Below are 14,791 nucleotides of genomic sequence, written 5' to 3'. Positions count from 1 at the left end.
GCGGGGGGGGGGGGGCCTGCCCTGCCAGGGCCTGATCTCACGGGGCTACAGCTACACGCTGCACAAGAACAACGGGGAGAGCTGGGAGCTGGTGGACAGCGCCGGGAACAAGCTGACTGCCCCGGCTGTGTGCTTCATGATCCCCCCCACTGACCCTGAGGCCCTGGCTCTGGCAGACAGGTACAAGGGCAAAGGGGGGAACCTGCGTGGACCACCACCCTGGGCGTTCCACTTCGGCCTTGGGGGGTCACTGATGCCCCCACCTGCACCCCTGGAGGCTGGCACTGAAGGGAGGCCCATCTGTTGGGCCGGCTCTGGGCCTGTCCTGCGATCGGTGTCTCCACAAGTGTGACCCTGCAGCCTGCGCCTCTCCCCCCAGCACCACTGGCTGCCTGGCTGACTTAGAAGGACTCAGTGAGGACGAGGGCTGCCTCCTCCTGGCTCTCAACGCCCTCCCCCCCCCCCACCCCCCGCAAGCATTCCTTTGGGCCCAGATTCCTTTACTATCTCCAGGACCTAGTTCAGTGTCCTGTGCACAAGTAGGTACAGCACCCAAGAACCCTTTGCTGAATAAGTGAATTATTCAAGGATTAGCTTCATCCAACAAATATTAAACACCTACTGTGTACTGCTCCCTTAGAAGTAACATCTTGGTGGAGAAGACTAATGAAAAAACAGACAATTTAGGTAGTAAGGTTTGGTATAAAGACAAAAGAAGGCCGGGTGCAGTGGCTCATGCCTGTAATCCCAGCATTTTGGGAGGCTGAAGTGAGTGGATTGCCTGAGCCCAAAAGTTCAAGACCGGGCTGGGCAACATAGGAAGACTTTGTCTCTACAAAAAATAAAAAAATTAGCCGGACTTGGTGGTGTGTGCCTTTGGTCCCAGCTACTCAGGAGGCTGAGGTGGAAGGATAGCCCAAGCCCAGGAGTTTGAGGTTGCCGTGAGCCATGATTGTCATGATCATGCCACTGCACTCTAGCCTGGGTGCCAGGAGACTGGGACTCAAAAGAGAAAGAGGAGAGCTGGGCGTAGATTCACCCCTGTGATCCCAGCACTTTGGGAGGCCGAAGCTAGAGGATGACTTGAGGCCAGGGGTTGGAGATCAGCCTAGGCAGTATAATGAGACACCATCTCTACAAAAATCAGCTAGGTGCGGTGGTATGTGCCTGTCGTCTTGGCTCCTTGGAGGCTGAGGCAGGAGGATTGCTGAAGCCCAGGAGGTCAAGGTTGCAGTGAGCTGTGGTCATGTCTCTGCATGCCAGCCTGGGCAACAGAGCAAAACCCTGTTTCGAAAAAAAAAAAGGAAAGAAAAGGATAGAGAAAAGTAGGGAGGGAGGGAGGGAGGAAGGGTTCTGGGCCCAGGAGCAGAGAAGGCCAGTGCCGCAGTGAGCCTTGCTCTGCATCTGATGAGCCCCGGATTCTGTGGGCCTTCTCTGGCCTGTTTGCTCAGCCAGCATCTGCAGTCCTGCCTCTGTGGGTGCCGGGGGTGCAGCTGCCCCATGCCTACTCCTTCTCACCTTCGCAGCCTGGGCAACCAGTACCGGGGTGTACGGCAGAAGGCAGCTGGGAGCAAGTGCTCACTCCAGCAGCGGCACGAGGTGCTGAAGACGGAGAACCCCGGAGGTGGGTGCCGGGGCCACCCACCAAAACGAGGGCCTGGATGGGATGGCAGGGTCCGGCATGGGAGAGGCTGACCCCACGCCCCCACCCCCCAACCGACCTGACTGCGTGTCCCTTCCGGCAGATGCCTCTGACCTACAGGGGCGGCAGCTGCTGGCTGGCTTGGACAAGGTGGCCAGTGACCTGGACCGGCAAGAGAAGGCCATCACAGGCATTCTGCGGCCCCCACTGGAGCAGGCCCGGGCCGTGCAGGACTGCGCCGAGCGAGCCAGGGACCTCAAGGTACTGCTGCGGGGAAACACGGGCCAGGCCTGGGGAAGCCCTGTGCTGGCCCCTGGCTCTTTGGGGCCCCTGCCTAAGGTCTTGTCCCCATGAGATCTTGGGATATTCACTGCAGGTGTCTGGCGGGGCCAGCCAGCTGCATGTAACCAGGTCCCAAGTTGTGGAGGTGGCAGGGCTGCTCCTGTCACCTCCCCAGGTTCTAGGCCAAGGTCCAGGCCTCCAAGGAGGTGCCCAGCCCTGGTACTTCCCAGATGCATCCCCAGGAGAAAGTGGGCAGAGCTCATGCTGCCTTCGCACAGCTTGTCAACCACCGGGCTGCTGCCTGGCATGGGGCGGTCACCACACTCATGGCCCGGCAGCTCCATGCCGTGAGACTCCATAGAGCTGGGTCTCTGGCCACTTGACCACAGACATGTTCTCTAAGCCCCTGGGCCTAAGTTTCCTCAGTAGGATGGGCTGGCCGCCCTGACAGGGCGGCTGGAGGGCAGAGTGAGTCACGTGCAGCCTCCCTCCACCACCTCCTTTTCCACAGTCTCCTGGGTCCTCACAGCTGTCTTCTGAGGCAGGAGTGAGCACCCCTACAGAGGGGGAGTTTGGGTTCTGAGAACTGCCATAGCCCCTGATGTAGCCTCACAGTAAGGGCCGAGCGGTGGGCCCCAGGCATGGCCTGACCTGTGTCCCTCCCTAAGCTGTTGGGATCGCTGGGCCCCCACCTGTGGCTGGGTGATGTGACAGTGCCCGCCTCGTAGGGCTGCCCGAGATCAAATGAAAATATCCACGTGATGTGCTTGGATGATGGGTGCCCCATGACTGCTTCTTTATTGCTGGCATCCCTATGGTCACCCAGTCCACCTGCAGCAGTTCCTGGGATCCTCAGGCTGGCCCAGACCCCGGGTCAGACTCCCCGCATGGCCCAGGCTCCCCAGCTGCTCCCTGGGCATATCCCTGAGGAGGGGAGCTGCCCAGCTATGGCCAACACCGCTGGCTCCCATCCCCCCACAGAACATCACCAACGAGCTGCTGCGGATCGAGCCCGAGAAGACGCAGAGTGTGGGCGAGTGCGAGGCCTTCATCCAGGCGCTCCCGGGCAGTGGCACAGCGCCCCTGCTGAGGACCCGGGTGGAGGACACTAGCCGGAAATATGAGCGCCTGGCACAGCTGCTGGATGCCGCCCAGGAGAAGTGGGTGGCAGGTGGGCGGTGGGGAGGTTGCAGGGAAGCCCAGGGGCCAAGCGGGCACCCCCCCATGCCTGACCCATGTCCCCAGGGTCAACATGGCCAACCACCTGGAGAAGAGCCTGCAGCAGGGCCGGGAGCTGCTGGCCACGCACGAGAACCGGCTAACCCAGGACGACTCGGTGCCCGAGAGCGGCCGTGACCTGGACCGCAAGAGGCAGGAGCTGGCAGTGAGTCCGGGCGAGTCCCAGGAGCCTTTCTCTGAGCTGAGCAAGGGCTCCAGGCACATCCACCTGCTCCCTCCAGACAGATGAAGACACCGAGGGCTGAGAGGCCCTGACAGCCAGTGTGTTCAGGTTTCGAGTTTGAGACCAGCCTGGGCAATGTAGCAAGACCCTATCTCTAAAAAACACAATCTGCGTCGAAACCCAGGTTCCCAGCAGCTCCCACTGAGCAGAGCTGGCAGTTGGGCCTGCCTGGTCAAGTCGGCGGGTGGAGGAGCCCAGCATCTGCTCTCTCCTCTCAGCCTGCTAGCCTGACCGCTGGAGGTTGAGCCTGTGGCCTGAGGCAGGCCCCTTATTCATGCTCCGGCTTGTGACTCGCCTTCATGGAGGCCCGGACAGTGGCAGGACAGACAGACTGTTTCAGTGCAGGGCACAGCTATCACTGCAGGGCTTCTGGGAGTGAGTTTTTCAGAGTTTTGTTTGTTGTGGAAGATGGCAGAAGTGACCAGGTCCGAGAAGTCCAGAGCCCCCATCCTCCTGGCTTCTAGGCCTCTCACCCCCTCCTCAAAGCAGGCTGCCCTGGCGTGGCATGGCTGTGCTCCGGGAGCTCTGGCGCAGCCCTGCTGTCTCCCTCTCTGCCCCGCAGGCCATGGCCTCTGAGCTGCAGGCCCAGAAGGCCCTCCTGGACGAAGTGCAGCAGAACCTGCAGGTGGCCAGGCACTGCTCGAGCACACTGGCCAGCCGCTTCCAGGAGCATTGCCCTGACCTGGAGCGCCAGGAGGCTGAGGTGCACAAGCTGGGCCAGCGCTTCGAGCACCTGTGCCAGCAGGTGGAGCACAGGTGAGGCACAGCCGAGAGGCAGGTCTTTCCCTGCACGCGCAGTCCCGGCACCGTAGTTCTGCAGAGCGCTGCCACAGCTCATTCCCCATTCTCATGCCCCTTGTCTCACTGCCTTCCTCTCTGGTGAGGTTATAAGGCTTCCTGACCCCCCGGGTCTCCTCTGACTCTTGGTTTCTCTGGTTTAAGCCCACCACTAGCATTCACCCCTTTGGGGAATGTTTATTTCCAGGGCAGTTCCATTTGGTGGTTTCCCTCTTTTCAAACACTGAGGGTTCCATGGGTGTCTGCTTGCCATGGCAGAGGCCTGACCAGCGTTGGCTTGCAGGGCCCAGAACCTGCAGAGTGCCAAGGCTGCCTATGATGACTACCGTGGTGGCTATGACCGCATGCTGCAATTCCTGTCCGGTGTTCCCAGTTACGAGCCCCTGGAGACAGACAGCCTTAACCAGATGGAGACCAAGCTGAAGAACCAGCGGGTGAGGCTGCCGCTCTGCGCGTACAACCCATGGTGGTGAGGGGTCGGAGGTCAGCAAGCCCTTCTGTGGAAGGAGCCAAGCCTTTGGGGACGGAGCAGAGCCAGGCCTAGCAGAACTAAGTCCGTGCTGGACCTCAGGTCTCTGAGAGCAAGAACTGTGTGTCACTGGCCTCTCCGTCCTCCATGCCCAGCACAGGGCCGGGCCCTGAGCGGACACTTGGTGGGATGGCCACAGAAACACAAGGGGGAGCCCTCTGGGGAAAAGCCCTTCCAATACTTGAATTCCTGCCCCCTCCTTGGCCAGAGCCACGGCTGGGCTCATGGGAGAGGAACAGACGAGAGGCAAGCCCTGTTTCCACCCCTTCAGCCACGTGCTCACAAGCTGCTGGGCCTGTGCACCTCGGTTTCCTCATCCACGAACTGAAGATCACGATGCTGGCCTCACAGTTGCATTTGAAGATTAAATGAGATCATCTAACAGAGATAACAACAGTGCTTGGAATTTTTATTTATTTATTTTTGAGTTGGAGTCTGACTCTGTGGCCTAGGCTGGAGTGCAGTGGCAAGCTCACAGCTACCGCAGCCTCAACCTTCTGGGCTCAGGTGATCCATTCACCTCAGCCTTCCTAGTAGCTGGACCCATAGACATGTACCACCACACCTGGCTAATTTTTTTTATTTTATTGTAGAGACGAGGTCTGGCCATGTTGCTCAGGCTGGTCTCAAACCCCTGCGCTCACGCAGTCCTCTCACCTCTGCCTCCCAAAGTGCTGGGATCACAAGCCTGAGCCACTGTGTCCAGCGTGCCTGTTATTTCAGAGCACTTAACAAATATTTGTTTCCTAGCAAAGACAACATCTCCTTGGCCCTTCTTCACAGGGCCTTGGAATTGCCTTTTATAATGAACAGATGTATACAAGGGACCATCAATTATGCTTTGTACTAGAGAAGAACAAATTCAGGTTCTTAGGAACCTGGCTCCCTGATCAATAAGGTGCTTTTGGTGGTGGTAGTGGTGAGTTGTGGTTTTAAAATCTGTTTTCCAGAACCTGCTGGATGAGATAACCAGCAGGGAACAGGAAGTACAGAAGATCTACACCAGTGCCCAGCAGTACCAACAGGCTGTGAAGGTGAGCCATGGGCCTTCAACCCAGCTACAGGAGCAGGCCTCCTGCCACCAGGTCAAGACAGAAGCAGCAGCCTGGCAGGGTGGGTGAGGACCTGGCCTTCCCCAGGTACTGCTGGCTGCTGTGCGAACTGGCCCAGCCCCTTGGGAAAGCAGTGTGGTCCCAGGCATCGGACACTGTAAAAGTGTTTCATACTCTTGGAAGGAATAAATTGTAGGGGGAGTTTAGCCTACAGGGAAAAATACAAAATAATAATGCAGGATAAACAAAATCACTGCAACAGCATGATTTATAATAGCAAAACACACAAACCAGAAATGACCCACATGTCCAACAGCAGAGGAATGGCTGCAGGAGCTGTCGTCCTCCTCCTGACACTGGAGGATTAGGTGGTAGCAGCATGGACAGTCACGGTACAGTGCCCAGTGAAGAAAAACGCAGAAGTCGCTCACACGCAGGAAGGCCCTGGGGGGAGGAGGAGGCATGCGACTCCAGGGTGGAGGGGAACCGGGGGCACTTCTGGTCTGGCATGTGGCTCTGTGGTGTGGCTGTGTGCGCTGATGTACTGGCAGCCCTCACACCCTCCTGGCAGTCAGCATGGGGTGCAGCCGTGAGAGAGACTGTGCAATCAGCCAGCAGGAGATAGAGAGGGGCCTGGGTCGGCGAAAGGGAGCGAGCACTTCCGCCTCTCCCTGGCTGTTCTTCCTCATCCTCGGGATGGCTCTCTCCCACCCAGGACTATGAGTTGGAAGCAGAGAAACTAAGGTCCCTTCTTGACTTGGAGAACGGCAGGAGCAACCACGCGCACAAGAGAGCCAGGCTCCAGTCTCCTGCCGCCAAAGTGAAGGAAGAGGTGAGCCCTGTGGGCAGGGCAGCTGCAAGGCCAAGGTGGGGCAGCCCTCCTGGGTGCAAACAGTTTTGGTATGAGAAGGAGCTTGTTCTGGGGCAGTGACATCCATATGCCTAGAGGGACAGCTGGACAGAGGTTTCTAGGCCAGGGCCAAATATTTGGGACGTTTCCACTTTGCTCCCCTTGGTAAGTATGGTAGAAGGCTGACGTTATGAATCCCCGATACACATGGAAACATCAAGGCTCAAGTCTGGGACCAAGACCCTGGCCTGGATCTTTTGACTCTAGATCCAGTTTTCTCTCCCCCGATGAGACCGTAGTCAAACTCCAGGTAGGAACGGGCAAGAAGCTATCCTGCTAGCCCCAAAATCTAGACTTCTCAAAAAAACTGTGTCCAAGCTTTCTAGCTCTTTCTCACTTGGCCTGTTGACCCGTCTGCTGACTGCTCTCCTAAAATGCTCCTCTGTAGGAAGCAGTCCTTGCCGCTAAGTTCACTGAGGTTAACGCCATCAACAGACAGAGGCTGCAGAATCTGGAGTTTGCTCTGAATCTCCTGAGACAGGTAATCGACCTCCATAAAAAATTCCATTTAGAACTATTCCAACAGGTGAGAAATAAAGACTCACTCTGTCTCAGAGAAATGGCCTGTGAATTGATGGAAGTGTCCAATGCTGGCCAGGACCAGAACAAAGACTGGCTTGAGCCAGAGCTTCCATGGACACGAGAACATAGGTATTCAATTCAAAGAACATGTGCCGAGTCCCCAGTACAAGTTAGTCTTTTTTTGTTTTGTTTTGTTTTTTTGAGTTGGAGTCTCACTCAGTTGCCCAGACTGGAGTGCAGTGGCCGCTCCCAGCCATCGCAGCCTCGACCTGCTGGGCTCCAGCGGTCCTTCCGCCTCAGCCTTCCAAGTAGCTGGAACTACAGGCGTCCACTACCACACCCAGCTAATTTTTTTGATTTATTGTAGAAATGAGGTCTCGCCAAGTTGCCCAGGCCGGTCTCGAACCTGCAGGCTCAGGCCATTCACTCACCTCGGCCTCCCAAAGCGCGGGATTACAGGCTGAGCCACCGAGCCCGGCCACAAGTTAGTTTTTAAAGTCCACAATGCTTACGACAGTGTCACTCATGATGGCAAGAAACCGGAAGCAATTTGGTATTCATCAGCAATGGGCTAGTTAAATCATGGTCTGACCCTGCAATGGGAAACTACACTGCTATTAAATAATGAAGCAGCACTGCATGCTGGATGGATGGTCTCTACGTGGAGGGGCGCAAGCTAGGAGACTACTGTTTGTGCAGGAAAAACAGACATGTGGCACACACAGAAAACATACCTGCTTGTGTCTCCAAGATGTCGGACATGCTCTAGGACAGGACCAGAGGTGGGAGACTGTGGTTTCATTTTAGACTCTCTTGAAGTTTTAAAATGGTTCACCTGACTTAATTTTAGAAACCTAAACTGGTTGTTTGACCATTTTGAAAGTGACCCTAGAACCCTAGAGCATGAGCCAGCACTGAGGGAGTCCCCGGGGATCACAGGACAACCGGTCGGACCTGCTCCTGGGTGACCCAGATCCACTCCGACTAGGTGGGATGGGCCACATGTGCTGTGAGAGTCTGGCTTTAACTACACATTGTCTTCTCTGTCACAGCAGCCAGACGTAGGTGTGACCCATGAGACCCTGCGAGGGTGCACACCGGGCTCCAGAGGGGAGGAGGCCTGGAAGATCAGGAAGGAACTGGACGAGGAGAAAGAGCGGAGGCAGCAGCTGGAAGGTGAGGTGGCAAGCACCCAGGAGGAGATCCGGACCTTGCGGGGCCAGAGGCCTCAGGAGTCAGTGGTGAGGAAGGAGGTGCTGAAGAAGGTCCCGGACCCTGCACTGGAGGAGAGCTTCCAGCAGCTGCAGCAGGCCCTGGCAGAGGAGCAGCACAAGAACCAGCTGCTGCAGGAGGAGCTGGAGGCATTGCAGCTGCGGCTGCGCACCCTGGAGCAAGAGGCCAGGAGCGGGGGGCAGGAGTACGTGGTCAAGGAGGTCCTGCGCATCGAGCCTGACCGAGCCCGGGAGGACGAGGTCCTGCAGCTGCGGGAGGAGCTGGAGGTGCTGCGGCGGCAGAAGGGGGCCCGGGAGGCAGAGGTGCTCCTCCTGCAGCAGCGCGTGGCCACGCTGGCTGCAGAGAAGGGCCGCCTGCGGGAGAAGGTCACCGAGAAGGAGGTGGTGAAGTTGCAGAACGACCCCCAGCTGGAGGCAGAGCACCGGCAGCTGCAGGATGCGTGCCAGCGCCAGGGCCAGCTCCGGGAGAAGCAGGAAGAGGAGCTGAGCTTCCTCCAGGATAAGCTCAGGAGGCTGGAGAAGGAGCGGGCCCGGGCCGAGGGCAAAATCACCGTCAAGGAGGTGCTCAAGGTGGAGAAGGACGTGGCAGCTGAGAGGGAGGTCGGCGACCTCGCTCGCCAGTACAAGGACGAGGCCGCCAAGGTTCGTGCCAGCCAGAGGGAGAAGACTGAGCTGCTCCGGAAGATATGGGCCCTGGAGGAGGAGAATGCCAAGGTGGTGGTACAGGAGAAGGTGCGGGAGATCGTGCGGCCCGACCCCACGGCAGAGGGCGAGGTGGCCAACCTCCGCCTGGAGCTCGTGGAGCAGGAGCGCAAGTACCGGGCCGCCGAGGAGCAGCTCAAGAGCTACCAGAGTGAGCTGGAGGCCCTGCGCCGGCGGGGCCCTCAGGTGGAGGTCAAGGAGGTGACCAAGGAGGTCATCAAGTATAAGACCGACCCTGAGATGGAGAAGGAGCTGCAGCGGCTCCGGGAGGAGATCGTGGACAAGACCCGGCTGATTGAGAGGTGTGACCTGGAGATCTACCAGTTGAAGCAGGAAATCCAGGCCCTGAAGGACAGCAAGCCCCAGGTCCAGACCAAAGAGGTGGTGCAGGAGATCCTCCAGTTCCGGGAAGACCCCCAAACCAAAGAGGAGGTGGAGGCCCTGAGGGCGAAGCTGTTGGAGGAGCAGAAGAGGCAGGTGGACCTGGAGCGCGAGCGGGCTTCCCAGGTGGAGCGGATCGCGCACAAGGAGGAGGAGCTCTCACAGGTGAAGGAGCGTGTGGTGCAACAGGAGGTGGTCCAGTACGAGGAGGAGCCGGGCCTACGGGCCGAGGTGAGCACCTTCACAGAGAGCATTGACGCGGAGCTGCGGCAGATAGATAAACTGCGTGTGGAGCTGCGGCGGCTGCAGCGCCGGCGCACTGAGCTGGAACGGCAGCTAGAGGAGCTGGAGCGTGAGCGGCATGCACGCCGGGAGGCCGAGCGCGAGGTGCAGCGGCTGCAGCAGCGGCTGGCTGCGCTGGAGCAGGAGGAAGCAGAGGCGCACGAGAAGGTGACCCGCAAGCAGAAGGTGGTCCTGCAGCAGGACCCTCAGCAGGCCCGGGAGCATGCCTTGCTCAGGCTCCAGCTGGAAGAGGAGCAGCACCGGCGGCAGCTCTTGGAGGGCGAGCTCGAGACCATGAGGCGGAAGTTGGCTGCCCTGGAAAAGGCGGAGGTCAAGGAGAAGGTGGTCTTCTCTGAGAGCGTCCAGGTGGAGAAGGGTGACACGGAGCAGGAGATCCAGAAGCTCAAGAGTAGCCTGGAGATGGAGCGCCGGAGCAAGAGAGAGCTGGATGCTGAGGTGAACCGGCTGGAGGCCAGGCTGTCCGAGCTGGAGTTCCACAACTCCAAGTCATCCAAGGAACTGGACTTCCTAAGGGAAGAAAACCACAAGCTGCAGCTGGAGCGGCAGAACCTGCAGTTGGAGACCCGAAGGCTCCAGTCAGAAATTGAGCTGGCAGTGACGGAATCGCGAGACCTGCAGAGCATGGCCACAGTGGACTCTGGGCCTAACCTGGACTCCAGACTGTGGTCTCTGGAGAGAGAACTGGATGACCTCAAGAGGCTCTCCAAGGACAAAGACCTCGAGATTGATGAGCTGCAGAAACGCCTGGGCTCTGTTGGTGTCAAGAGGGAACAGAGGGAGAACCACCTGCGGCGCTCCATTGTCGTCATTGACCCTGACACGGGCCGTGAGCTGTCCCCGGAGGAAGCCCACCGCACTGGGCTCATCGACTGGAACATGTTTGTAAAACTCAGAAGCCAGGAGTGTGACTGGGAGGAGATCTCAGTAAAGGGTCCCAACGGGGAGTCCTCAGTGATCCACGACAGGAAGTCTGGCAAGAAGTTCTCCATTGAAGAGGCCCTGCAGAGCGGCAGGCTGACCCCTGCCCAGTATGACCGCTACGTCAACAAGGACATGTCCATCCAGGAGCTGGCGGTTTTGGTGTCTGGACAGAAGTAGCTACAGCCCTTCTACCACCTCTTAGGCAGACGGCTGGCCCTTTCCTACAGTGACCTCCTGAGTGTCATCTTCTCCCTGGCCCTTGTGCAGGCCCAACACTTTATCCACACCCTGCTGCCAGGTTCTTCAGAGCACAACCCACGGATGTAGGCTGGAGACAGGCAGCTCTCGTCCCAGCCATCGGTCATGCCAGGTGAATGACCTGCTTTGTCCTGAGATGATCTGACAGCCACAGCACCCTTCTTTTTTTCTCCCTTTTCCTATACACTCTCAAAACGATAAAAGCACAAGACGACCACAGCAGACACACCAGGCGGGGATACTCTGCCCTAGAAAGACCTCCTTTCCACCCCACCCACCTTCCACTCATCAAAGGCCTGGTCTAGTGCCCTGCATCCTGCCCCTTTGGGTTTCTGGCTACAGATCAACTTTCCACCCAGAGCCTCCTCGGTGTCATTCTGCTCATGAAACAGACTTGGGTCCTGTGCCAGAAAAGGCGTCTTGGCCCTTGGCGCTGAAGTGGACGTTAGCTGTCAGCCAGATCGGCCGAGGAAAACACACCAACAAAGAATATTCTACGATTCTGAAATGAAAACACTTTAATGGGGGTTTGTATTGCTGTTCGCCTTAGTTTCAGTGCCTTACAAGTCTTGCTTAGCTATCTCATTAGTATTCAGGTATACAGAACAGTTGAATATTCACCAAGCGAATTTCTGGTTCTCTGTATCTCATGTATTACATAAGAGAATGGGAAGAGGGAACTTTATTTATAGCATGAAAATAAAACCTGGTGGCTGGATTCTCATGTCATGGCACGTGCGTTTCTTCCTCTCTTGTGTGCGAGGCTTATTTTCCCTACTCCCTCTTGGCTTTCAGCCAAAATGGACATTCCATATATACCTGCTCCCACAGGAAAATTATTTGCAAATGTGGTAGGAAAAAAAGAGTGAGAAAAATGTTCTGGAAACCTTGAAACAATTTATTAAGTGCTTTATACAAGATTAACAATCTCCACACCACCCCCAACACCGTCGCTGCACAAAAGCCACAGCCCCTTTCACACTCAAGAAACGGCCATGCTCGGTAAGTGCTCAGAGACTCTTGCTGCCAAGGAAACCCATGCAGCCCCCAGCCCCCAGGCCGCTCGCCCCACCTTCCACTGCAGCCGGGCCTGTAGATGTGCCTTGCCATGGCTGTTTAAGTCATTCACTCTTTCGTGACCACAAATAAAGCATAAACAAGAAAAAGAAATCTCAAGCTCCCCATCGAAGAAACATTTCCCTGAGGCAAGAGGCATCACTAGATTCCTAAAAATGAGGGTATTCTGCTCCCGCTGCACACTCAGTGGACACGGGGAAGAGGGGGCACTGAGGGGAAAGGAAGGAAGGGTTGGGGCTGGTAGCCGGATGCTCATGGGCAGAGAAACCTGGAGAATTCCCACTGCTCAGCCTTTACTGGCAGCCACTGCTTGGCTTTGAGCTCAGCAATACAAATCTCTTCTTTGGCTCTTTTGCTACTACTTAAGACTATTCTGTAAACAAACTGGAAACCCAAGTTGCAAAAAATATATATGATAAAGGGATAAGGAATCCACTTACCCCAGTGTGAAATACAGATTGGTTCTTACATAAAAAAGGAGTCAGAGCAGAGGCCAGGCCAAATAGCTGACAGGTCTTGTTCCTCAGAAACCCGGGAAGACCAGAAACCTCTACACTAATTACGAGTTATGAAGCAGTACATCCCGGGAATCAGGAACCAAAAGAGTGGTCCGTGTTTCCACACAGGTGTACATGCGGAGCAAAGATGCTGCATACTCCCAACACGTCTGGAATCACTCAGCTGGAGTGGCCAGTTCAGACCCACCTTGAGGCACAGACTTCACAGGACAGGCAAGGGCCCTCGAAGTCCTTGTGAAATAGTCACTGGTTGAGTGTGACCAGGCTGGTGACCTCAGAGCTCTGCAACAGCTGTCCTAGTCTGTCTCATTCACTCTCCAAGCTCCTCTGCCCACCATCCTTCACTCAACACAGCCCCACAGCCTGGAGAGCCCCAGCAGTTCAAGGCCTGTTTCATGGCAGACACTTCACAGAGCCTGTGCCTGCAGGACTGGCAAAGAATGATTTGTAGTAAGACAAACTGGAATGTCTATCTGTGACTCAGGACCTCATACCCTCGGCCCCCAGACAGAGGAATGGCTTGGGGCTCTGCAGTCCAACTGCGTAAATGCTGGACAAACAAGACAGGAGCCTGGTTACACTGGGACCTGGGATGGGGGGGGCCCAGATGACCTTCAAGTCAGGACGGCACAGATGATGATGTGCAACTGTAAAAAACTCAACTAAAACTGGCTATGTCTTAAATAGACACATCTTTAAAAAGGTCTTCATCTCAGATCCACTCAGGGCTGAATGGACATGGTTGTTGAATGCTGCTCCACCAGAAAGGCACTGGAATTACGTCTTCCTAGACATGACGTGTGAAGAACAGTCTCATTCTATCCAATGCATGTAATGGTCATGAAGAAAACTGAGCCCAAAATAGGTGTCTTTAACAATCCTATCACCATTGTGGAACCTACTACGGTCTTTTCTCTAGAAGAGCTTCACTGTTGTGTTCAGAGGCGAAACTGGCTCCCACAGTAAGCACTCATTAGGTGTTCTTGGTACTTTGCAGAGACAAGGGAGGTCTCCCAGCTGTGGCTTTGGCCTGGGTTTTGTCCTCTTGAGCACACAGCCTGAAGATAGGGTCTTATGTGGCCAGAAGGAGCCCCTGACCAGTAGGGTGCTGTGGGGTGGGTACTCTGACCAAATGCCAGGGCTCAGGCAGATTTAAAATGTGGTTGTGCCGACTGATCTGCCACCAGAACGCTTACACACTGTGCTTGCCGCTGCAGCCCAGCATATACCCCAGCCTCGAGCTGCCCCTCCAGCAACCATCCAGCAACAAAGCCGCAGGCCCAGAGCTCCAGGTCAGTAGCGCCTCCCAAGCAGTGCAGGCTGGCTGCCTTACTTGGAGGCATATTAGAAGTACCAAGAGGCACTCCACTTAGAACTCACACCTTCTCCAGAAGAAAACCAGTCGGTAGAAAGAACGCAGTGAATATCCATGATCTGAGACCCACACATTTGGCTTCCACCCAGACCCAAATTTGTCAAGCCTTTCCTTGAAGTGGTCACAATTTCCGTGGTACCCCAGGTCCTTTCCCGTGAAGCTGAGAAGCATCTGGAAAAGAATAAGAAAATCAGAACACAGGTCTTTCAGAATATCTGATTCCCTTAAGGCAGTAGTAACCAAACTTCAAGGTAATCACTTATTAAATGAGCAAAAGTCCTCAAATGTAGACTGTTCTAGGGTTCAAACAAGCCACAAGTACTTGATAGTGATCATCTGTGTGCACACACACATAATAGCCTGCAGCATGCACGGACACTGGCACTGTGAAGGCAGGCGGCCACTACGGACACTGTTCACAGAACAGCAGCTGTGCAGCTGGGACCCCTAAGTCTCAGGCTATACCGGCCATCCTGTGGCAAGGCCTGACGATCACATGGAACTCATGGCAGCAAGACCACACTCTCTTACTATCAAAAGCCCCACAGGTCCAGTAAAGACAAGTTCAAAGGCACTAGCATTCTCAGTCCACATAAGAAAGGAAAGAACGCAGACACAAGTCACACAGGTAAGAAGCAGACGCTTCTCACACCCTCGCCATGCTGTTAGCCTACACCTGAATACAGCTAAGGATGAGGAGAAAAACTCACTCGGGTAACCTGTTTTGGCATACTTGCTTTCCTGATTGCACTTTTCATTTCTGAACTGTTAAATTTATTTTTTGCTTATTTATTTTGTTTAAAGACAAGGTCTCACTATGTTATAGC

At 55.8% G+C, this 14,791-nt stretch overlaps 2 protein-coding genes across 3 annotated transcripts in view; one reads left to right on the top strand and one right to left on the bottom strand.

Moving 5' to 3' along the window:
- Nucleotides 1-11,182, top strand: part of PPL (periplakin) — a 24,078-nt gene extending 12,896 nt beyond the window's left edge. The window contains exons 11-21 of the mRNA XM_021712331.1: nt 29-180; nt 1,527-1,624; nt 1,746-1,903; nt 2,906-3,084; nt 3,170-3,308; nt 3,949-4,142; nt 4,468-4,618; nt 5,664-5,747; nt 6,481-6,597; nt 7,064-7,156; nt 8,250-11,182. Of these exons, the coding sequence (XP_021568006.1) occupies nt 29-180; nt 1,527-1,624; nt 1,746-1,903; nt 2,906-3,084; nt 3,170-3,308; nt 3,949-4,142; nt 4,468-4,618; nt 5,664-5,747; nt 6,481-6,597; nt 7,064-7,156; nt 8,250-10,913 (4,029 nt within the window). The 3' untranslated portion in view covers nt 10,914-11,182. The remainder of the gene's footprint in view (nt 1-28; nt 181-1,526; nt 1,625-1,745; nt 1,904-2,905; nt 3,085-3,169; nt 3,309-3,948; nt 4,143-4,467; nt 4,619-5,663; nt 5,748-6,480; nt 6,598-7,063; nt 7,157-8,249) is intronic.
- A 689-nt stretch (nt 11,183-11,871) lies between these two features.
- The window catches only part of UBN1 (ubinuclein 1), a 31,896-nt gene continuing 28,976 nt past the window's right edge, over nt 11,872-14,791 (bottom strand). For both annotated transcript variants that reach the window (XM_021712332.1, XM_008058034.1), the window contains one exon: nt 11,872-14,135. In XM_021712332.1, coding sequence (XP_021568007.1) covers nt 14,086-14,135 — 50 coding nt within the window. In that variant the 3' untranslated portion in view covers nt 11,872-14,085. The remainder of the gene's footprint in view (nt 14,136-14,791) is intronic.

Source organism: Carlito syrichta, unplaced genomic scaffold (assembly GCF_000164805.1).
Source record: "Carlito syrichta isolate Samal-C Ts95f unplaced genomic scaffold, Tarsius_syrichta-2.0.1 Scaffold303189, whole genome shotgun sequence".
Classification (NCBI taxonomy): Eukaryota; Metazoa; Chordata; class Mammalia; order Primates; family Tarsiidae; genus Carlito; species Carlito syrichta.
The sequence above is the reverse complement of the archived record's forward strand: the minus strand, read 5'-3'. Positions and strand labels throughout refer to the sequence as shown.